This window comes from Sus scrofa, chromosome 16 (assembly GCF_054392235.1).
Source record: "Sus scrofa isolate SSC_HxYL_T2T_F1_AM1 chromosome 16, Sscrofa_HxYL_maternal_Yorkshire_Landrace_v2.0, whole genome shotgun sequence".
In the NCBI taxonomy this organism is placed as follows: Eukaryota; Metazoa; Chordata; class Mammalia; order Artiodactyla; family Suidae; genus Sus; species Sus scrofa.
In genome coordinates, this window is record NC_139398.1 from 56,116,359 (window position 1) to 56,141,092 (window position 24,734).

The window sequence follows — 24,734 nt, forward strand, 5'->3', positions numbered from 1 at the left end:
GGATCATGTCAGTGATCTCCCTGTTTAGACAGTAACCTTAGCTATGTAGAGTTATATGTGTTTAAGCTACAGTATCTTTGGAAAGCATCCCTTTAAGATCAGACTCCCTGAAATTTCTTTACTATTAACCTCTGAGATTCATTTTAATGCTATTAAACATGGACTAATTATATATATATATATATATAAAACAGTCAGGGTCTATAGTGCTATTGTGCAGGTAGTAGTAGGAAAAGAAGTTACAAACAGTAGAATGGCTGCGTTATCTTCATTAAAATGGAAAAGTTTTTTGTAATAGATGTATGTTAACTGTACTGATTTTTCTCTTAGGCTCCAGGTTATGGAGATGTTAGATTGTCTTTGGAGACAATCCCAGATACCGTTAACCTAGAAGAACCATTTCATATTACTTGTAAAATAACAAACTGCAGGTAATGCTAGTATTTCTTCCTCACCTACCTAAGAGAGAAATTTTAACCCTTTTAAATATGCTACCTGCTTGTAAGTTTCCTCTTGCTGTATAGTCTTCTCTGATGTTGACATTGAATGCTGTAAAGTTCATCTGGTAGGTATATACTACATATTTTAGAGGTCCTACTATACCAGGCATTTTCTATATTTTATTTCCATACATATGAGGTAGGTACTAATTATTCACATTCTGTGCAAGTGAAAGCCAGTTTAAACATTGTGACTTATTTATGCTCAGAGCTAGAAAAGATGGGGTCAGAATTTGAAGTTGGCTGTATTTGACTTCAGAGTCCTTCTTTTCCTTGTTTATACTTCTTTCACACTTCAGCTACTAAAACATGAACTAGTAGGTTCTTATGGAATAAAGCATTGTGGATTTACTGTAGTAAGATAGATTTTTCTGAGCCATACTTATACCTGAACGGTATCCTTAGTATTAAGTAAAAATTGGTTATAAATTTAAGGGATAATCACAGATTGGAAGACAAGGTTTTGATAGTAGAGTATAATCTATCTATTGGGAAGCAAAGACCACAGGCCTTTGAAGCCAGAAAAAACTAGGATTAAACCCCAGTCTTATCACTTTGCTACTACTTGAGTTAATGGTATGTATTATTAGTTGGGGCATTTTGATAATATTCTGGTAATGAATCCCAATCCTCATTGTCTGAATGTACAGTCTTTTCTAATTATGTAGCCCTTTCTAACTTAACGATATTAGGGAGATAAGAAGTATTCATCCTTCAGAATTACAAAAATACCCCTATAAAGCTAAACTGCCCACACATAATCATTCCTTTCTCTACCATAGAAAATGTTAATAGAGTTTTTTAGTGACATTAATATAGTGCTGTAATTGTTAGTCTTTTCCTCACTGGATTATGAGTAATTCAAGAGAAGGGATCATGTCTTATCCAGCATTATAAAATGGCATTGCCTGCTATATCATAGGAGCTCAGTAAACAACACACACAGAATAAAAATGCTGTGCATATAAGGTGTACTTTCGGGGTTTTTGTTTGTTTTCCATTTTCTTATGTTATAATAAATCAGTTATTGACCAAATGACAAAGTGCTATAATAAATCAAGAAATCCTGGAGTTCCTGGCGTGGCTCAGTGGTTAACAAATCCGACTAGGAACCATGAGGTTGTGGGTTTGATCCCTGTCCTTGCTCAGTGGGTTAAGGATCCGGTGTTGCCGTGAGCTGTGGTGTAGGTCGCAGACATGGCTCGGATCTGGCGCTGCTGTAGCTCTGGTGTAGGCCGGCGGCTATAGCTCCAATTGGACCCCTAACCTGGGGACCTCCACGTGCCTCGAGTGTAGCCGTAGAAAAGACAGGAAAAAAGAAAAAGAAATCCTGTTTATTTTGGTGTTCGCTTTACCTTTTGGTGACTCAAATAAGTTTTGTAAAAAGCATTTGTTTCTTAGATCTTCAGTTTCCTCGTCTATAAAAACAGGATTACAACCACCCCCCATAACACACAAATACGTACAACATGTACTTACTGAATTTTTGTGAAATTTAATGAGAAACTTCATGTAGTGTACCTAAACTGATCTGTGGCACACTGAACATTTCAAACCTGGGGGAGACAGAGACATATAAAAGCTAAGTATCATTAAGTCAGTATGTCTAAAAGTCAAGTTTAAATTTAAAATTTAAATAAGTATTTAAAAATGTGGAGACAACTATGAAGAGGAGAAAAAGAGCTTAAAGAGTTAAAGTAGTCATGAATGGTGGTACAGTAGCAGACTCTTTCTGAGCCTTTGGGTTTTTTTTTTTTTTTTTAAAAAAAGCAATGTGCATATATTCATTAAAAGTTTTCTTAATAAATTTATGTTCAACTTTGATTATCAGTTATAAGCAGAAGCAGTCTTTTCATGTTAAGTGACCACCTGAATAATTCTACTTCTTATAAATCTTGCCAGTCATTTCCGTGCTATCTGCATGGTAAAGGAACATAGATTAAGTAGATAAAACACTAGACCAGACTCAGTTTTATCTTTTTCTTTCCTGTAGAGTACCTAATAGAGTTAAGAATGATATATAGTAAAAAGATTAGACACAGATGTCTGGAAGTCTCCCAGAGAAATGGCAAAACTGTTCACAGCTTGGCACCAGGGAACCAGTGTTCAGTAAAAGAACCAGAAGGCCTACATCCAGACATCAGATTAGTCTCAGTGCCAAAAGATACCGTCTCCTTTCATTTTCCTGATCCTGTCTTAAGTAAAATAATAATCATATGATAACTTTTCATTTATCTTCCTGGTTTTCTCCTGGACACCTAGAAAAGAAATTCACTGGCAAGAGAGAAAGAAATATCACAGTACCTCTTTGTGAAAGGAACAAGATTTATTCCTGTTTTTCTGATTCCTCTAGCAGTGAAAGGACGATGGATCTCGTTTTGGAAATGTGCAATACCAACTCTATCCACTGGTGTGGTATTTCAGGAAGACAGCTTGGAAAGCTCCATCCAAGTTCTTCTCTCTGCCTTGCCCTTACTCTGCTGTCTTCAGTACAGGGACTGCAAGTATGCTCTCTTTTCAATAATTTCAGTATTTGGGGGCCATTAGCCCTTAGTCACTTATTCTATTCATTCTTTCTCTGGTCATCACCAAGGAATGAAAACTTAGGTCTATATTTTTCTCTCCATAGAGCGTCTCCGGCTTAAGACTAACAGACACGTTCTTAAAGAGAACATATGAATATGATGACATTGCACAAGTCTGTGTGGTATCTTCAGTCATTAAAGTGGAAAGCTGAAGAAAATTTCTAAAATTATGCTTTTCATCGACTTTCCCAGAACTTTTCTGTATTTTTGTCACCTTTGTAAAATGATCAAATCAACAGTAAGAATAATTCTATATTATTTAAATTTCTTTCCTGTAAAACATTTAAAATATTAAATATGTGTTTTGAAAAGAACCATCTAGTGATTTTATCTTCTGAGTTACATTTTACATGAACATTTGTATATTTTCTACACATGCTATTTTGTTTTCCTTTTAAATGACCACTGGACTTTGATCTCCCAAAGCTCCATATCTGAGGCCATTTGCCCCTACCAGGAATCTCAGACACCAAACTTTTCATGTAAAGGGCCAAATACTAAATATTTTAGACTTTATAGGACATGTGGTCTCTGTTGAAAACACTCAACTTTGCTGTTGTAGTATAAAAGTAGCCAACAGGCAAAAAATGCGCAGCAGCATTTAAAAAAATAGGCAACTGGCCAGATGTGGCCTGCAGGCCACAGTTTACTGACTTCAATCTAGAAGGTACAGTTGTTCCTCAAAATTTCAAAATTCATATCATACTTTATTTAGAAGTATTTCTGTTTGCCTCAGTTATTTTCCTCCGTCAACAAAAAAAGTTTGAAACAGCTGGGGTGGTCCTTGTATGATCTTGTATTTGCTAACACAGTATGAGTTTTTCTGGTTGTTTTCAAGACTGTTGTACTGGTATCTATGTTTGTGTACATGCAAACACACATGTCTAAGTTTCAATTACTAACAGCAGAGCAGAACTGGTTTTATTTCTCAAATTGCTGATTATTCTCCTAACTCTGAACTAAGAAGCCTGATCATTTCTATTTCTAAGCCAAAAAATCCTGGTGTTTTTTCCATTGAAAAATAAGCCTTATTTTCATAAGGCATACTTAAAGGATTTCCAGCTTCTGATATTTGATTTTGAACTCTTCAGCCTGTATTAATATTATAAAACTTTCTGTCTCTGCATGTAATCATACTAATTTAGTTATGCCATAAACAAAACAGTGAGAAAGACTTTATACAACTTTGCAACATGAATATAATAAGTTTCAGTATTTTGAAAACAAAAACTAATCCTGTTAAATAAAAACTTATTTTGTTAAGTTGAAATTCGAGGATATATATATATAATTGCTTAATTGTAACAGTGCATTAAGTCAAATACAAAAATTGATTTTTCTTAAATGCATAATTATTTATTGCCATGACAAATTATTTGGTCCATAATGAAAGCTATATTCAGATTGAGATTTGCCCTTAAGTTGGAGAGGTAATTAATGAAATGTCTGTGCAAAATAAAGTGCAAGCAGTGTAAAATTGAAGTCTGTCTTTCCTTCAAAATATATACGATTTTTTAAATTTTTTTATTATAGTTGATTTACAATGTTCTGGAAAATGTATATGATTGATTAAATGATGAAATAGGACTTTATAGCCACTGCCCTAGGTCCTTCAACTGATATTCAAGCATCCTCTCCTGACAGAACCTTCTATTTCACTCTGTTTCAAATTTTAGAAGTAACATTTAATGATCACTTGGAATCTGCTATATAATTTGACTTAATTACAAGGTCTTTTATAAGCAGTAACCTAGACACATTCTTTAAGTAAAGGTTATATAATGTCATCTTAGAAAGAATCTTTTAAACCATATTATAAAAACTAGATAAACAATTTGATACATAAGTAAAAATGTCATTTGCATAAAAAGGACATTGTAAGTTTTACATAGCATCATAACAGATATAGCTGCTATAATGAAATGTGGTTAATGGAAGTCAGTAGTTCCTAAGTAGAATGGATATAAAGATGTACTTTAATGCCTTCTTGTTTCAGACAAGCAAAATAACATTTGGGGCATTCTTTATAATTTTAAGAGTAGCTAGCACAATCCAGCTACACAGAACTTTGGAATAGCATGCAATGCAGTGATTCCAAAGTGATGAAAGTACTTAAAGGCAAAAATGGCTTGAACAGAATGGAAATCCAGGTAAGTGGACAGATTTCTAGATTTAATTTATTATGGGTAGTATATTAGAAAAGAAACAAACTAGAAAAGTGAAATGAAGAAATACAGAAATTCTCATTATTTCATGTAAAAAGAATGGCTACCTTAACTACAGATATTAACAATGAAGACATTGTTGTAAAGTGTTTTTTTTCTTATAATGTCTTTGATCTTGGTATCAAAGTAATGGCTAAATAAAATGTGTTGGGAAGTGTTTCCTCTTCTGTTTTCTAGAAGAGATTGTATAGAATTGATATTAAATGTTTGGCAGAATTAATTCACCATTGAAATCATTTGGGCTTGCAGCTTACTTTTCTAGAGGATATCTTATTTCTTCAGTGAGCTTTGGAAATTTGTCTTTTACAAGGAATTTGTTTCATCTAAGTTGTTAAATATATGGACCTAGAGTTGGTCATAATACTTTCTAAATATCCGTTTAACGTCTACAGGATCTGCAGTGATAGCCCCTCTTTCATTTTGATACCTCTGTTCATATTTTTTCTATCTTACTGGTCAGTCAGCTAGAGACTTAACAATTTCATTGATGCAATAACATTTTTATGCACTCAAAAGAGTTATGCTAAACCTTTTCTTACTCAACACTGAATAAGACTCGTTTTTAATTAAGGATCAACTCTGGTTTTGATTTTTTCTTATTTTCATCACAGTCATCACTTCCCTATGATTAGTTAGTACTTCATTCTATGTAACATTGGAATACAGGAGCTGAATTTAACTTCATTAAAAATTTAAGCTGGTTTAGATGCAATATAGGGGATTTAATTCAGAAGGCTTAGCTTCAAGTCCTGCTATTCTCTGGCCAGAACTATAGGTTCACGTAGCTCTGCTTTGTAGCCTAAGCCTAGGCAGGTAGGTATTTGCTGCTCTGAGGAAAAATCTCTAACCTAGTGTTGCTTTAAATTAGAGACCTTTGCACCTACATCAGAACCACTTGGTACTGTCTGAATGGTAATTCCCAGGCCTTATTACAGGAACTAAATAAGAATTGAAAAGTATGCTGCTGAATCTGCATTTTTCTTTGTTTTGTTTTTTGGCAATGCCTGAAGCAGGCAGAAGTTCCCAGACCAGGGATCGCACCTTCACTAGAGCAGATCTTTAACCCATTGAGCCGCCTGGGAACTCCCTGAATCTACATTTTAACAAATTCTTAGGTAATTCCTTTTTTTTTTTTTTTTTTTTTTGCTTTGCTTTTTAGGTCTGCACTTGCAGCATACGGGAGTTCCCAGGCTAAGTTAGAGGTTGAATCGGAGCTGCAGCTTTTGGCCTTCACCACAGCCACAGCAGTGAGGGATCCAAGCCATGTCTGTGACCTACACCACAGCTCATGGCAATGCTGGATCCTTAACCCACTGAGCAAGGCCAGCATTTGAACCCACATCCTCATGGATACTAGTCAGGTTTGTTACCGTTGAGCCACGACTGGAACTCCCATCCAGGTAATTCTTGCAGTGAAATTATAGAACATTGTTCTAATCTCACAAAGGGAAAGAAAGGGAAAGCTTTTTTTAAACTTCAAGATACTAAGTAATTAGCCTTTTGAGGAGAACAGTTATACTAAGGCCCTGATGATAATAAGTAGTACTGATTTAAATTTTTTTTTGTCTTTTTAGGGCCACATATGGACTACTGATTTAATTTTACATTACTTTCAGTTTTCTCTCATAACACATGTGAATCCATTATCTGCTTGCCAACTCTACCAACTGCATGATGAACAAACCAAAGACATTCCAGTTGGAATCAGAACAGTCTCATCCATCACCTGTAGTTAAGGCCATTCTCTAATACTTAATGCCACTTCTCTCCACTAAGTAATATGTATTCTAGTTTCAATAAAATATTTCAAGTCCCCTATCATCAGCTGCATCAAATTAAGGTTAAGCATAAAAGCAACATGCCAAGTCAAATTATTGCGGACGATTACATGAACAAGCAGTGTTAGTGATAGATGCTTTGTGTAAGCCATCAAATAATTAGAGTTTAAAAAGAAATTCAGTATTTACAGGCACATAATTAAATACCACTTAGAAAATCCTTAAGGGCCAAGTCATTGACTAAATGTAGATATATTTCAGAGTTTTCCATGATAAAGTCACAACTAGGCAAACTGTGCTAGTGAACCTGAATTCAACTGACCTAGCCAGTGTTATTAAGGATTTCTAAACGTATTTTACTATGTACTTAGCATAATTGGCCATGCTTTTCAATACCAAACTGCAGGCAAGATTGGTTAAGAACTAAGCAAAAAACCTGAGCATCCTACCTTCACTTTCTATACATTCACATCATCTATTATTTTGTTTTCTAAACATGGAATACTGCTTTCCACCAGCTCTTAAGATTCCATCACCCAACAGAACAAGCAGCATTAAAGATAGTACTGGCTCCTGTGGTATATATTCACTACTGACAGCACTATCCAAGTGAAACCCAGGTAATGAATTTCTTCTCTCTAAAGATGCTACTCAGTGGCAAGTATACTCCTAAATCAGCATGAGAAACCTTTATTCTTGGTCATCTTCTCTTTCACAAAGTTTCCTAACAGAAATTCGGTGCTAGAGAACTCACCAATAAACAGCCCCTACTGTTCAATAGATATACTCTTCTATTAAGTATAGTATACAAATATCATGAAGATTTGAAAATGGAACCCTGGAACCCTGCTATACTGGCACTTAACAAGGCTACTGATGACTCATTTACAAAGGAAACATGTTCAAGTCTGTTTGTGATAAACCTATTATCTAGACATGTTTAGATTTCGTTTTGTTTTGGCCACTATTTACAGCAAACACTTCAGAGCCATCGCTATTTGCATTCTGGGCTAGGCACCCTGGTCAAGTCAGGAATGTTCATCAGTGCTGCTGCTGAACGACCTGCTCCGGATGTGATTTCTAAGCTGCTCTATAAGTTCAGGATTCTGTTGTTGTATCTGCTGAGCAAACTGCTGTCCCCTGTAGTAAAGAGTAAAAAGCAGAATGAATTAGAGAATTTCCAGTCGCACAATACCAATGCAAAAAGAACTGCAAAAGTTGTGGATAATACCCAGATGGAAATGTTTTTCTATAACACCAAGTTTAGATTCATGACTTTGGTACCTGTAAGTTTACCAATGCCTCCATAGAGCATTACTAAGTGTTCTTTATGACAAATGAAGCACCTAAGCTAAACAGTGAGTTCCTGAATTGAGTGACCACCACCACCACCACCCCAGTGCTTAACCACAGATAAGCAAATGGCTATGTGCTTTTGTCGTATGTGCACATACATAATGCAAGGTATTTATTCTTGTAGTCAAGTCTTATTCTCTCATATAACAGCTTTTACACCCAATTTGGGATGCTTATGAAGTCACCTAACAGGACTGATTTTAGAGAGCCAAAGAAATTTAATCCAGATTCCTAAGTGTGTGCCTCCCAACTGCAAGTGCTAGGTATCACTATAATCATGCCACTTAAGGATCTCTCTAAAAATGCAGTATTGCAAGTGGAGTTTACTTAGTTGTGATCACAAACAGGAAGTGGTACTTGTTGCTTCATATAATATTTCCAGTGACAGCATCACACAGATTCCAAAGCGCAATAGCTTAATTAAGCAACTTGGATGGAAGTGAAAATAATGTATTCAAGTAAATGAGATGAAACAAATTCCTATAAAGATAGCATGCACTGGAGAAGTTTAAACAGTTTCCTCAGTTGTCTGAACATTAATTATATACAATAAATTATTTTTAAGTACATAGGTACCTAAATTCTTATGTACTTTAAGTAGATATTTAACTTTCATTTACATCCTTAAGTAGCTATTCAAATTGCTGAAAAAGATTTTCTTGAGCTGCTTTTGGGTTCCTACCCTTCAGTCAGAAATTTTCAATTTATAAACTACTTTTTTTTTCTTCTTACGGCTGCACCTGCATCATACAGAAGTTCCCAGGGCCAGGGGTCGAGTTAGAGCTGCAGTTGCCGGCCTACACCACAGCCACAGCAACACCAGATCCAAGCTGCATCAACGACCTACGCCACAGCTTGCAGCCACGCTGGATCCTTAATTGACTGAGCAAGTCTAGGGATCAAACCCTCATCCTCATGGACACTGTGGGGTTTTTAACACACCGAACCACAACGGGAACTCCTATAAACTACTTTAAACTTTAATAACTAATGAGGTCACTGATACTAACAGTAAAAGATAAAAATAAAAAAGAAACCCTTGGTCCCTTCACCTTAGAGACAAACTGTAAAACATAAAGTACTTTTTTACTATTTCTATTTTAATTAACACTTACGCTTGGATGAGGCTAGACAGGTCAGTTAGGCCCCCAACTCCAGCAGCGGGTCCCCCAATAGCGTTTGTCATCATTCCTGACATTCTAGAATAGGCAAAAGATAGATCACAGGAATTGACATATATTCTGAACAAGCAGGGTACTGGCCAAGGAAAAGCAGGTAGACATATCCACATTGTGTCAAAGATTAGGCCAAATGGATATGGCTTTAAGTTCCAGCTGACTGCCATTTGGACCAGTATTATCATTTCGGAACTAATGTGCTCAAATTTGGAGCCTGACAGGTGGAAGGGGGAGATCTAATATGCTCTTTCTATATACTTACAGCTGTTGAACTTGAGGATTCTGCATTAAACTTGCTGCCTGGAATTGAAAAATGGCATCTCCCATTAAAGGCAGTTAATATTTAGAGATCTTAACAAAGTTTTTTTTAAGCAAACTCCTTTGCCAATCTGATTAAATACATACTTCTGTCCCTAAAAAAATGCACATATCCATGTACACAAATTTTCATCTATAATTCCAGGGAATCCATGGACTTCCTGAAGTCTACCCATGGCTTTTTCACAAAGCAGTACATTGGCAGGTTAAAAACCTCAGTCAGAGAATCATATCACTACTCTCCCACCACCGCTATTACAAAAGCTCTCTTACTTGTTTCTAAAAAGTTTGAAACTATACAGTTCTAACAGAAAATAAAGCCAGCAAAGCAGAAAAGGAAATATACTCACCATACTAATGAAGGCTGGATTATTTATTAAGCTGGCCATGTCAAAGCTCAATCCAGTTCCTGTCTGTAAAACAATTATGTCTGAGAATTATTCTAACCACTACAATTTGATTAAAATAAACTATAAACGACAAAATATTTCACTAATTTGACATTAGTAACTTACAGGACTAGATACCTCTCTTAACTTCTGTTCTGCTATTTTCAGATTTGACTTATAGGAATCATTTTCAGGATCAAGATCTAATGCCTTCTGATAACTTGTAACAGCTTCTTCAAATTTATTCATGGCAGTGAGGGCCAGGCTGAAAGAATACAGTATAAGAGCATAAAATGTATGATTAAAGAACATCAGGACACCACATATATAGTCAAACATCTATCTTGGTATTCAGTTTGAATCCAGATTACACTACACCACGAGAGAACCCCAGTATTGCACTTAATTTATTCATTGTACAGTTGACCCCTGGACAAGTGTTTGAACAACAGTAAATACTACAATAATACATGATATGAGGTTGTTAAATCTGCAGATACAGAGGGCTGACTGTAAGTTATACATGGATTTTTGATCACAGCAGGTCAGTGTCCCAAACCCCCACACTGTTCAAGGGTTGACTGTACTTTGGTTCACAGGAGTATCACCTCCTTCTAATTCCAAGATTCTGTACAAGTTGGACTCTCTCCATTCTGCTTGGTGATAACCTTGGCTGTCCTACATGAATCAACAACTTAATGATTAGAAACGAACTTTACATTCTCTTCCATTTTTGAGCCCCCTATGTTAAATAATTTGACTTATGAATGATTAAGCTCCATAAAGATGTTTGAGTTCCCGTTGTGGCACAGCAGATACAAATCTGACTAGGAACCATGAGGTTGCGGGTTCAATTCTGGCCTTGCTCAGTGGGTTCAGGATCCGGCATTACCATGAGCTGTGGTGTAGGTCGCAGACATGGCTCAGATCTGGCGTAGCTGTGGCTGTGGTGTAGGCCAGCAGCTGTAGCTCAGATTCGACCCCTAGCCTGGGAACCTCCATATGCCGCAAGTGCAGCTTTAAAGAGAAAAAAAAAAAAATGTGAGCTAACACTTTTGTGGTCATGTAACTCCATGATGCTAAAACCATTTTAAGAACTCTGAAGTAGATTTGTGCTTCCTAACGTACCACTCTATTTCTTCCTTCTTAAGAGACATTCAGCCACGATAAATAATAGCAGACCGTGGGATATCAGCTAACTACTCCCGAATAAGACATCCTAATTATTAAACAGATGAAATCAGCAAGGTTTATGACTCAAATAACACATTATTATCCCAAGCACAGGTCAAAGAGCTAGTTACTAAATATTTTCCTCCACTTATTTGGAATTTAATGTTGGAAAATTACTTCAGGACTAAACAATAATGGTATATATGGAGAGATAGAAATGAGGTTTTTAAATTTTTTTTTCTAAGTTTATTTTTAACAAACTACTCCAAGTATTTCTTGGCTAACTTATCTCACAGACTTCTGATCTAGATAAACTATAATACCCAATCATAGAAAAAAAAAAAAAATCTCGGAACTTAATTGTTTTCTACCAGTCAACCATGAAAGATATTTCTTCATAGTCCTCAGTTAATCAACAGTCAATATGTATTATTGGAATCTTACCATGTACCAGATACTATTTTAGATTCCACTATGAAAAAGGTAAAGTGAGTTTAAGAAGATTTCATTCTACCTGGGGAAGACATACAATAAATGTGCAAATAAAGAATAATATTAAAGAGAATGAATAGGGGAGCTGCTCAAAAGCAGCCACATTGAAAGGACCTGAACAAAGAGAAGAAGGCATTCATGTGAAAATGAGAGAAGAAATCTTTTAAGAAGCAGCAAAAGAAAAAAAAAAAAAAAAAAAAACCCGAGGCCCTGCCAAGATGCAAGCTTGGTATGCTTAAGGAACAGGACGAAGGCTGAGGAGGAGCACAGAAAACAAAGTGTGGGAAGAGATGGTGTCAGAGAGTATGAAAGGACCATGGTGTGGAGTCTGCGTTTTATTCTGGCTGCAGTAGAATGACATAATCCGAATTAAGCTTTGGAAAGCGCACTCTGGCTTCTGTGTAGAGGTTCAACATGGATGGGGAGAGTGAAGGTGGGAGACCAGTTAAAAAGCTATTGCAGTAGCCTAGGTAAGAAATAGTAATCTGACTAGGGTTGTAAACAAAAGAGCAATCAATGCTTGAATGCAGAGAATATGTGGAAGCTAGAATGGGCAGGACTTGCTGAAAGATTAGATATGTCAGGTGTAATAAGAATAAATGATGACCCCTAGGCTTTCGAGTGGAGGTAGAATAATAGTACATTTACTGAGATGAGCAAGATGTAAGAAGTAATAAAGAGTTCTGTTTGGGACATGTTAAAGTTTAAAATGCCTATTAAACACATAAGTGGAGATGAAAAGTAGTTGAATATATGAGTATGGAGTTCAGATATATAACAAGAGATTCGTCCACATATACAGTTGATTCTCATTATCCACAGTAATTATATTCTACAAAGTCACCGCAAACACTGAACAATTGCTCCCAGGGGAGATAGAGGATTATGTTCCTGTGAGCCTCTAGTCATAACATTTTCATCAACCATTCAATATGTAACTTTGTTTTACATGTGTTTCTATTTAAAGAAAGCTTATTTAGTATCATTGATTCACTAGCATTGAAATCACTGCCAATTGCACTAATTCATTCATAAAAAAACTTATCTCACATGTATTTTCTTGATGAGGCACATTACAGCCTTCTCGTACACAGGAGCACTAGACAACACTTCAGCCTGCTTGGTGGTCACTGTGAATAGGCAAATCAACAACAAAAAGCACACAAATGCAAAAAATACAGCACTAAATAGACTGTGAAAGGACACTCATTTTATAGCATGACAGCTGAAACACTGCCTTATCTGATCTCACCTGAGATCTTGTGTGTCAAGTGACTCAAGATTTTTGTTGTTGTTGTTGTTGTTGTTTTTGTCTTTTTGCCTTTTCTAGGCTGCTCCCATGGCACATGGAGATTCCCAGGCTAGGGTCTAATAGGAGTTGTAGCCCCTGGCCTACACCACAGCCACAGCAATGCGGGATCTGAGCCACGTCTGCGACCTACACCACAGCTCATGGCAACGCCAGATCCTTAACCCACTGAGCAAGGACAGGGATCGAACCCGCAACCTCTTGGTTCCTAGTTGCATTTGTTAACCACTGAGCCATGACGGGAACTCCTCAAGTTTTTCACCATGGTGTAGATGACCACAAAAGTACAGTGAGTACAGAATTGGAATTACAAAAAATTTTTTAGCAGGTAAGTGAATTCATAAATACAGAATTCATGAATACAGAGCATTGGCTGTGGTTGGACTTTAAAAGCATGGGAGAGGGTGAAATCAAAGAGAGAATATAGACAGAGAAATAGCAACGGCAGAGGAAGGAACGATGAAGCACACCATTATTTAGAAGTGGCAGAGGAGGAGGAACCAGTAAGAACTAGACTGGAAAAGGGAATCCAGTGAAAAAAAGGAAAACCGGGAAGTGTGGTATCAGAAAAGCCTAGAGAATGAAATATTTTAAAAAGTTAATCATGCCAAATACCAAAAGGTGGGGTAGCGTGAGGATACAGAACCGAATATTGACCTTGGCAAAATACAGACAACTGGTGATCTTGAATAGAGTTCTCAGTACAGTGACACAAACAAAGTCCTACTGGAGTGAGCTGAGGAAAGAATAAGTGATGGTAAATATGAGACAGCAAGTGCAGACAACTCTCAGGGCCCTTGCAGAGAAAGAGGAACTGAGGGATGATGTAGGTGGGTACAAGGATAGGTCTAACAGATGATTTTTTATGATCTCTTCACACAGTCATCATCATTGTTAGAGATAAGGCAACTGGTGTTGTGGAAGATCAAGGAGATGGTCACGAGTGGAAAGTCCTGGAGAAGGTACAAAGGGATGAGATCTAAAGCATGAAGGAATGCAGTAGTCTTAAATAAGAACCCTCCCATTTCCACAGGAAAAAAGGCAATCTGTATAAATGCAAATGCAGGTAGGTTGGTGGGTTTGCAAGTAAAAAGATGAGTCGCTTTTCTTCTAAATGCACCTGTTTTTTCAACTGAGTAAAAAGTTAAGAGTTACCATGGAATGTGTAGTGGAAATTTGAAGAGAGTAGGTGTGAGTCAACTCAGAGAGTGGTACGATGAATTTAGAAGTGTAGTAGGATTATCTGCCACACTTGAGACGTATGGCCTTGAATATGAAGTGGGTCTACTCAGTATGGCCATATGATTTTCTCCAACAACCATTCATCATGCACTAATCAACTCTCTCCCAAGTCACAGAAATTGCAGTCATTTTCTCCCTGAATGTTATATTTATCTTCTTACTAGTTCATAAATTGCAGTGTTAAGCAGGAAATTCAAAACCAAGCCATTAAGAACACCATATGTGGCACTATCTTGGTACTGTTCTAATCATTCTCTCAGAACTTACCCCATTCTCCCATAGGCCTTGCTGTATTTTGAATCAATTGCTATTGCTTTTTCACAATCCTTTATTGCATCTGTGTAGTGACCCAGTTTACTCTGAGCAGCAGCCCTATGAGAAAGAGAAGAGATTTTTATCATAAGAAGCATTCAAGGCACTAATTCGGATTTCTAATAAAACTACATTTTCCTTGTCCCAATTTGTGCATCTTTCCCAGTAAATATCTAAATCAAGATAATTCTATGATCAAATGAAAGCTCAGAAACAAAATTCAGAGAAAATATGCAGTTTGCTTTTCACAGCTTCCTTTGCTAGAGAAAAGATAAACACAAGAACCCTACAGCTGATCTTCCTACTTATTGCTGTTCTAATTTGCCCAAACAGAAAACTGAAAATACCAAGGCATCTGGGATTACTAGGGAGGTGCACGGAGTGAGTGACTGCTGTGAATGGCCACTCAGAGTGCTGTGCTGTTAAATGATCACTTTACTAGTAGGGTTAAGATCATCTACGAGTCTAAGATGAAAACTGAAACTTAACCTGTGGAGCCTAAATCTGGCTGCAAATTAAGTATAGCAATGTACTCCATCTACTTAGCACAGAATCTCACAGCAGTTAAGGACCATTTAATCCCATCTTGGTTACCTCTAACAAAACTTTCCTGGAATAACTGAGATTTGACAATATAATGAAGCCACTGACTCCACTCCACACAATCCTGATAGCAGACTGTTCTCTATTTCCCTGTAGGAGCATTTATATCGATGCTCAGGGCTGTACTAATCAAGTAGAATTACTGTTCTACACACAAGTCCTTCAAACTAAATAGTTCTGTAATGTCTCCTACCCTCTTTCCCACCACCACCCCATTCCTTCTTCTCCAAATTAAGTATTTCTACTTTATTCATTCAACTAAGGTATTAAGAGTGCTAATGTACAGATACTTTTCTAGACATAATGGATAGAACAGTAATCAAAATAATATCCCTGGCCTTGATAGTGCTTAGATTCCTGGGGGGGAGGAGAATAGCTAAGGGTTGACAAACTATAAAGAAAAGGTTGGGAGACCAGTTTTCTGTCAATCTTTATAATAAAGTACATGACTGAGACTCTTCCTTCTCAAACTAAGATTATAAACCTTGAAAAAAAAAAAAAGCAACACATAGCATTCTTTGCTTGAGTTAAAAAAAAAATCTAAATAAGAAAGCAGAAGATTCAACAAACCTACTTTGGTAGTTCATGTGAAAAAGCAGTATGAGTTTGTTTCACCAAATATTCAACACAAAACTAAGAGGATGACAAGAATGTCCATTAAAAATGACCACTGAAGAAAAGATATAAAATGTACCACTTCCAAATAATCAGAAAGAAAAAATGAAGTAAAACTAATAGTACAATAGAAGGCAAAAAAAAAAAAAAAGAAAAGAAAAGAAAAAGAAAGAGTGAGAAGCAAAGGGAAAAGAAGACAAAATATAAGATAGCAGAAAATAATTCAAATATGTACACAATTGCAAAGGTACCTAAATAAACATCAGATTATCAAACCACATACATAAGATGTCACCTAAGGAATTCCCATCATGGCACAGCAGAAATGAATCTGACTAGGAACCATGAGGTTGTGGGCTCGAACCCTGGCCTTACTCAGTGGGTTAAGGATCCAGCATTGCCATGAGCTATGGTGTAGGTCACAGATGCAGCTCAGATCTGGCATTGCTGTGGCTGTGGCATAGGCCGGCGGCTGTAGCTCTGATTAGACCCCTAGTCTGGGGACCTCCATATGCCGAGGGTGCGGGCCTAAAAAGTCAAAAAAGACCAAAAAAAAAAAAAAAGAAAGAAAGCTGTCCTAAAACATAAGCACACACAGCTTGAAGTTAAAGGGATAGACAAATACAATGAGGCAAACTGAAAACCAAGCAAACAAAAGAAAGCTGGTGTAGAAACATTAATATTAGACATAAAACAATGAGCATTATTAAGCATATAGAGAATCATCATTTATCATCAATCTTTTTAGTTTAATTTTATGAAAAACATTTACATGACTCAGAAGTCAAACCTGTAATAAAAGTCTCACTCTCATCCTCTAGAGAAAGAGTGGAAATGGGGAAATGGGATAGAAACAGGAATCACACTTTGAAAAGGATGAAAAAGCAAACCTTCAAATGGAATAAAACAAATGACTGTTTATCAAAAAGAAAGAATTCAAGTAACTTTCAAGAACATTATTCTGAGTATATATCCTGAATGAAACACACTCGAAGGACAAAAAATAAACTGCAGGCCTAATCTCCAAAATATACTAACAGGAATTTCCGTCGTGGCTCAGTGGTTAACGAATCCGTCTAGGAACCATGAGGTTGCGGGTTGGATCCCTGGCCTTGCTCAGTGGGTTAAGGATCTGGCATTGCCGTGAGCTGTGGTGTAGGTCGCAGACGCGGCTCAGATCCCGTGTTGCTATGGCTCTGGCATAGGCCAGCAGCAAAAAAGCTCCGATTCGGCCCCGAGCCTGGGAACCTCCATATGCCGTGGAAGCGGCCCTAGAAAAGGCAAAAAGACAAAAAAAATACCCCCCCAAAAAAAACAAAATATACAAACAGCTCACACAACTCAACACCACCAACAACAACAAAAAAAACAACCCAATTAAAAAATGGGCAGAAAACCTAAACAGATTATTTTGCCAAAGAAGACATACAATTGGCCAGAAGGCACATGAAAAGACACTTAACATGACTAATTTTTAGAGAAATGTGGGAGTTCCCATCGTGGCTCAGTGATTAACAAACCCAACTAGTACCCAGGAGGACATGGGTTCAATCTCTGGCTTGGCTCAGTGGGTTAAGGATCCAGAGCTGTCACGAGCTTGGTGTAGGTCGCAGACATGGCTCCAATGCAGCATTGCTGGGGCTGTGGTGTAGGCCAGAACATACAGCTCCAATTTGACCCCTAGCCTGGGAACCTCCATATGCCTTGGGTATGGCCCTAAAAAGACAAAATAAATAAATAAGAATTTTTAGAAAAATGCAAATCAAAATTACAATGAAGTACCACTTCGCACTGGTCAGAATGACCATCCTTAACAAGTCAACAAGGAACAAATGCTGGGGAGGGTGTGGAGAAAAGGGAACCCTCCTACACTGTTGGTGGATTGTAAATTGGTGCAACTGCTATGGAAAACATTATGGAGGTTCCTCAGAAAACTAAATACAGAACTACCATATGATCCCACAATCCCACTCTTGCACATACATCTGAAAAACACTTTCATTCAAAAAGATACATGCACCCCTATGTTCAAACAGATCTTGATTTCTAAATATGATTCTCCACTAAAACGAAGAGGGGCCCCTTGTTGAAATAGCTCATCCCACATCTAGGGCAGAGAAATTACAAGGCAAATCTGGAATACTTCATTCTCACAGAAAGCAAGAAACTGTTCAAAAACAAATAAAGATATGTAAAAGAACACAGAGCCCACCCCCTTCTTTTTCTTTTTAGGGCTGCACCTGTGGCAAATGGAGGTTCCCAGGTTAGTGGTACCACAGCCACAGCAACACAGGATCCCAGCCACGTCTGCAACCTAAACCATAGCTCATGGCAACACTGGATCCTTAACCCACTGAGCAAAGCCAGGGATCTAACCTGTGTCCTCATGAATGCTACTCAGATTAGTTTACTGTTGAGCCACGATGGGAACTCTAACACACAGCTATTTTAAAGGAGCTCCCACTACCCAAATATAGGACAACTTAAGGGTAAAAAATAATAATTATGGTTATTCATTATAACACATTGAATAGTGAATTTTTTTAAAATTCATGAGTCCATACAATACTTTTGGAAGACATTAGAGGAGGAAAGCCAAAAAGAGGAAAAAGGAAAGAAAATTCTTTACAGAAACAGGTGAGGAAATATATGTAAGTGAAATGATTAAATCAGAAAATCACCATTTTGTAAGCATCAATGTATTAATGATTCATGGGAAGATCACGAGTGGATGATAAAACATTGAGTTAAATATTGTTGAGGGACAGGATACTCACATCATCTTCTTTAACTGAAATACAGTTGATGTACAATTTTATGTTAGTTTCAGGTGAACTACACAGTGATTCAACATTTACATTTGTTACAAAATGATCATAATAATTCTAGTATTCAACTGTCCCCGTACAAATTTATTACAATATTGTATATCATAGTCCTTATTTATTTTATAATTGGAAGTTTGCACATCTTAATCCCTTTCGTTTATTTTACCAAACCCACTCTCCAAAAAGACAAAAAAAAAAAAAAAAAAAAAAACACCTGGAATAAGGGAGTAGTGATGGAAATGAAGAAGAGAACAAATGAGCTGTTTGGGAGGAATATGGAAGCAGGAAACAAAAAGGAATCTTTTTTTTTTTTTTTTTTTTTGCTTTTTAGGGCTTCACCCATACCATACGGAGGTTCCCAGGCTCGGGGTCTAGTCGGAGCTACAGCTGCTGGCCTACACCTGAGCCACAGCAATGCCAGATCTGAACTGCATCTGTGACCTACACCACAGCTCATGGCAATGCTGGATCCTTAACCCACTGAGTGAAGCCAGGGATCGAACCCGCAACCTCATGGTTCCTAGTCAGATTCGCTTCCGCTGTGCCACAACAGGAACTGCTTTTTTTGTGTGTGTGTGTAGGGCCATACCTGCAGCTTATGGAAGTTCCCAGACTAGCAGCCGAATAGAAGCTGAAGCTGAGACCTATACCACAGCCACTGCCACACCAGATCTGAGTCATGTCTTTGACCTACACCACAGCCCACAGCAATGCTAGATCTCTAAACCACTGAGCGAGGTCAGGGATGGAACCTGCTTCGTCATGGATACTAGTCAGGTTCATATTCCTCTGAGCCACAAGGGGAACTCCCCAGGCTCCCTGATCATTAGCTTCAGATAATGATAAAAAAACAAGGAATAAAGCAGGGAGAAACAAACCCAGAAAGAAGAGTGGGCTGAAGGAAAGAGTATGACTATGATTCAATCTTGATAACTTTAGCATCAGATCACAAACTGCAAGCTAGAATGAAAGTGGATTTGTGTAACCTACAAAAGAATAAGGAGAGGCATCTAAATCCACGTCCCAGAAAGGGAAGAGAAGTCAGGCTATATTTGAATCTTCTGTGAGATGAAGCCAAACACACAAGTGTCTGAACTGAATAACAATGTGGTCTTTTTTCTCTGCCCCTGCTGTCTGGTTATCAGGGCATAACTAATGAAACTCCAAGAGAACAAAACAGAGTCATCATGTTTGCAGACACCCTCTCTTTCTTTACCTTTTTAGAGCAAGAATTTAACTTATGTTCTATTTTTATAGGAAATAAGGCAGAAAAAATTACAGCTACCTAACATTTACCATACTATATATTATACATAAATAAATTATAATAAAAACCTATTCCCACAATTAGGAATTATACTGATTTTGAAAGAATCGAATATTGAAAGGCTAGAAGTATTACATACACACACACATACATATAAATAGATATATATAATCACTCCTCACAACTACCCTGTGAAGTGGTTAGCATTATTTCACAAATGAGGAAATTGAGGCTCAAAAAGCTTTAGTGGCTACCCAAGGTCACCAGAGCTAGTGGCTGAACTGAGATTCAACTCCAAGTTCAACAAACCAAATTTAGGCCCCAGTGAACTTAATGACTACATGCTGTTCATAGAAGAAACAAAATGCAAAACAATGTGGTCTCTGTCCCCATCTTTCTCAGAGTTCATGCTGTCACTAGCATTCCTTGGTATAATGCCCTGATGTGTCCTAATTGCCTTTTAAACTATGTTCTGCAACCTAAAATACCTTTCCCTCTCCTCTGTTTAACACATTTCTACCTGACCAGCAAATCCACCTTCAATTCAAATTCCCCATCAGGCGACAGGCCTTCCAGACTAATTTTCTCCAGCACTCTCTCTCTTTTCTGATGTCTTTAACTCCATTTATCACCTCAGTCATTCAACGACCCATTCATCCAGGAAACATGAGATGAGTCTGGGTAAGGAAACGTGCTCAGGAGTGAGGCTGTATAAAAGAAACACCTGTAAGAATACAGACAATGACTGACTTACAATGGTTTGACTTAATTTTTTGGTTTTTACATTGGTGCAAAAGCAATATTCATATAGCAGAAACTGTACTTCAAGTTTTGAATTTTGACCTTTTCCCAGGCTAGTGATATGAGGACCATATTCCCTTGTGATGCTGGGCAGTGGCAGTGAGCTACAGCTCCCAGTAAAACATGCCATTATGAGGACAAACAACAGATACACTTAGAACCATTCTGTACCTAAGTAACTATTCTGTTTTTCACTTTCAATACAGTACTCAACAACTTACACAAGATATTCAATATTTTATTATGAAATGGGCTTTGCATTAGATGAATTTGCCCAACTGTGAGGCTAATACAAGTGTTGTGAGCACATTTAAGGTAGGCTAGGCTAAGCTGTGTCAGTCAGTTAGGTGTATTAAATGCATGTTCAACTTGATGACATTTTCAAGTTTATCAGAATGTAACCTCATCAACAAGTCAAGAAAGATCTGCACTATTTAGGGACAAAAGACATAGAAAACTACATAGTTTATGAAATATCATTTCATACTATAAAGTTCTTGGAAATGCTTTAGACTTACACTCAATAATTTGCTGTTTTATTTATACAAGTGTTCATGTGAGTGACTGGTCACTTCAACGTCACTGGAAATTTCTTATAATTCTTTTATAGTCTTCCATGCATCCAACAAAAACTGGCTGAACTCTTGTGAAGGACAGTGCTAGATACTATAGCTAATATGAATAAATACAAGATCTAATCTCTGCCCGTCAGCCAAAAAAAAACAAAACAAGTATGCACTGAATTATAAGACAACATAAATGATAAATTAATATTAGCATTACATATCATGGTAAGTGCTAGAAGCATTAAAAAAACAAAAAAACAAAAGCAAAACTAAACAATAGGTTTTCAAGGAAGGACTCAGGTTTTCCTGGTATCTAAGCTGAACCTAAAGCATCATGGGGATTCTAAAAGACCGAAATAGAAGACAAATGCTAGAAAAGAAAGACTCATACTTAAGAAATGTACCAACTGATCATTTTCTTACATATAAAAAAAGTCCCTACTATAAAAAGTACACTTTGGTTCATCCTAGCAAGTTTAACATGTGAATAACATTTTGATTAGTAAACTGTGAAAATGAATATCAAAAGAAAGATTTAGATCTGCTTTTCTGAGCTTCCAACTCTTGGCAGTCAGCTGGCTAAGAAAAATGGCAAGGGGGTAGTTGGCAAGACTACAGACTACTGATATATTTATAGCCACTAGTCTAAAAAAAAAAAATCCTAAAGCTTTATCCAATGTTTGTAATAAATGTACAAATAAAGTTTTCTAATTATTTAATATTAAATTGTATGCTCTACTACTGAACTCTGCAGGGAAGAAGATACTATTTAAATAGAAAAAAAAGAAGCTTTATTAGCACTTTATATGTACTATTTGCTCCCTTCAACAGTGCCAAGAGATAAATATTATTATCCACATTTTACCAAATGGGGAAACCAAAATATGTTAGGATAACTTGCTTAGGGTCACATACAGGTAAGTGGCAGAGCCCAAAGTTAGAATTAAAAGAATGTGGGTCAGAATCCTTGCCCTTAACCGCTTTCCCACAATTGCACTTAGTTGACTCTGGAATCATAAGGTACCCCTCTTAGTTGGTCAGTGACATAAAACTAGGAGCAAAAGCAAATATATTACTGTACAAATTATCCCAAACAACTAAGGGGCATAGAAATAAGAGACTATAGCAGGATAAAATTCTACAGGGATAAATAGAAGGTCCTGCATTTGAACCCAGACAACCAACTTTACCTCCTGTGACAACAATGGTACATAGCAGGCGTTGGGCAAGAACCTGTCACGTGAATATACAATTGAGCGGTAGGAGAAAGAGTGAGTCTAAAAGGACAGGCTTTTGTAAATCAAAAGCAAAATATAAATTTAATAAATAATGCTACAAAATGCTGACATATATCTATGTTATCCAGAGGTAGGCTAAACGAGAACTAAGACCAACCTAGTCAGACCAATGCCAGATATGCTGTGTTAACTTCTGGGGACTACACAGTAACAGATACAGGTAAGCGAGAACAAGTTTAGAGCAAAAATGCAAGATTTAAAATCTCAACCACATGAGGTATAATTCACATGAAAGAAGCTGTGAACATTTAATGTAGCAAAAAGAACTCAAATGAACATAATAGCTAATTTCAAAGTGTAAGATACTGTCATGAAAAAGAAGAATCATACCTATTCTAAAACTGCCCTTAAGAATAAAAATATAGTCAATTTGAGAGCCGCTTCAGGACTATACAGGGAAACAAATCCAGTATCAACATAAAGATGACTTTTCTACCAGATCTAACTGCAATAGAAAAGGTGAAAGAAAGGGGACTACCTCAGAAGGGCATGACTACCACGAAGATGATAATAATAACTCACTGAAAGATTGAACCAAATCAACCTAAAGGTATCTTTCAAATCTAAGAACTTACTATATAATAAAAGGTAATTTTTATAAATCTCTTTTCAGATTGGGGTTCCCGTTGTGGCTCAGCAGAAACATATCTGACTAGGAATCGTGAGGTTGCGGGTTTGATCCCTGGCCTTGCTCAGTGGGTTAAGGATCCGGCGTTGCCATGAGCTGTGGCGTAGGTCACAGACACTGCTCAGATCTGGCATTGCTGTGTCTGTGGCGTAGGCTGGCAGCTACAGTTCCGATTAGACCCCTAGCCTAGGAACCTCCATATGCCACAGGTGTGGCCCTAAAAAGACAAAAAATAAAAATAAAAAACTTCAGATTGATTGAAAGTCACACTGATGACCAAAACAGACTGGACATGCTAACATTTAAATGTAAAGGAAAAACAAGAAAATAGAAGCTATTTGCCAAGTCTGTAAGTGCAGCAAGCTTTCAGCCTAAAAGCACTGTAATAAAATTCAAAAGAAAAGAAAAACAAATATGTCTAAATAAATATTTAAAACTTTTACACGTGAAAAACATTAAAGGGCAAACAATAAGCTGTGCCATTAGGACAAAGGGATTTTTATCTTTAATATAGAGTTGTGCTGTCCAATATAGTAGCCACAAGCCACATAAGGCTATTAAACTTAAATGAGTTAATTTAAATTGATCCTAATTAAACATTAATATTTTAGTGCCTCCATTTGCACCAGCCACATTTCAAGGGCTCAGCAGCCACTGTGGTTACCGTCTACTGTGTTGGACAATGTAGATACAGAACATTTCCATCACTGTAGGAAATTCTGTTGGAACTTTAGTATATAAAACAGAATAATTTAGTGCAGGTAATTCATTACATAGCTGACAGGAAAGCTGAGATGCCAAACGGGGTTGTGCGGGCAGTGATGAGCAACAGCAGGAAACCATTACCCTCCCTGAGAGAGAAGAGTGTAAAACCCCAAACCCAACATCACCTGGCAAAATCTGGGACCATAGCAGGTGTCTTGGGTGGGAACTGGAGACTAGGAGGAGAAGCAGCGGCTGCTGCATAAACACCCTGATGTAAAAAGAGGGGAAGCACTACCCAGTTTCTCCCTTCCTTCTGCCCTCCAGTCTCCTGCCAGCATCTCCCACAGGTGAACTCAGACAATACCCAGATGACAAAGGAGCTTGGGAAATGCAGCCTTAAAAAGCACAGAATAGGTGATTCAATAGGTGCTGAAGCCTGACATAAGTACAAATAGATACTTTAGAGAAAGAAAAAAACACAAATGGCCAACATCTAAAAAATGCCCAACCCCACTAGTAATTATATGTAAATTATAACAATTACTATTAAAATAAGAAAAATATCA

At 37.1% G+C, this 24,734-nt stretch overlaps 2 protein-coding genes across 8 annotated transcripts in view; one reads left to right on the forward strand and one right to left on the reverse strand.

Annotated features, from left to right (window-relative positions):
- Window positions 1-4,562, forward strand: part of TRAPPC13 (trafficking protein particle complex subunit 13) — a 38,049-nt gene extending 33,487 nt beyond the window's left edge. For 2 of the 6 annotated variants that reach the window (XM_005672485.4, XM_005672486.4), the window contains 3 exons: window positions 331-431; window positions 2,854-3,004; window positions 3,130-4,562. In XM_005672485.4, coding sequence (XP_005672542.1) covers window positions 331-431; window positions 2,854-3,004; window positions 3,130-3,237 — 360 coding nt within the window. In that variant the 3' untranslated portion in view covers window positions 3,238-4,562. 6 annotated transcript variants of the gene reach the window in all.
- The window catches only part of SGTB (small glutamine rich tetratricopeptide repeat co-chaperone beta), a 41,110-nt gene continuing 20,795 nt past the window's right edge, over window positions 4,420-24,734 (reverse strand). Inside the window, exons 6-11 of one of the 2 annotated variants that reach the window (XM_005672495.4) lie at window positions 14,813-14,917; window positions 10,468-10,594; window positions 10,291-10,353; window positions 9,885-9,922; window positions 9,560-9,643; window positions 4,420-8,228 (exon numbers count right to left, since the gene is read on the reverse strand). In XM_005672495.4, the coding sequence (XP_005672552.1) occupies window positions 8,117-8,228; window positions 9,560-9,643; window positions 9,885-9,922; window positions 10,291-10,353; window positions 10,468-10,594; window positions 14,813-14,917 (529 nt within the window). In that variant the 3' untranslated portion in view covers window positions 4,420-8,116. Of the gene's footprint in view, window positions 8,229-9,559; window positions 9,644-9,884; window positions 9,923-10,290; window positions 10,354-10,455; window positions 10,595-14,812; window positions 14,918-24,734 lie in introns of both variants that reach the window. The other variant, XM_003134011.6, reaches the window with a different exon arrangement.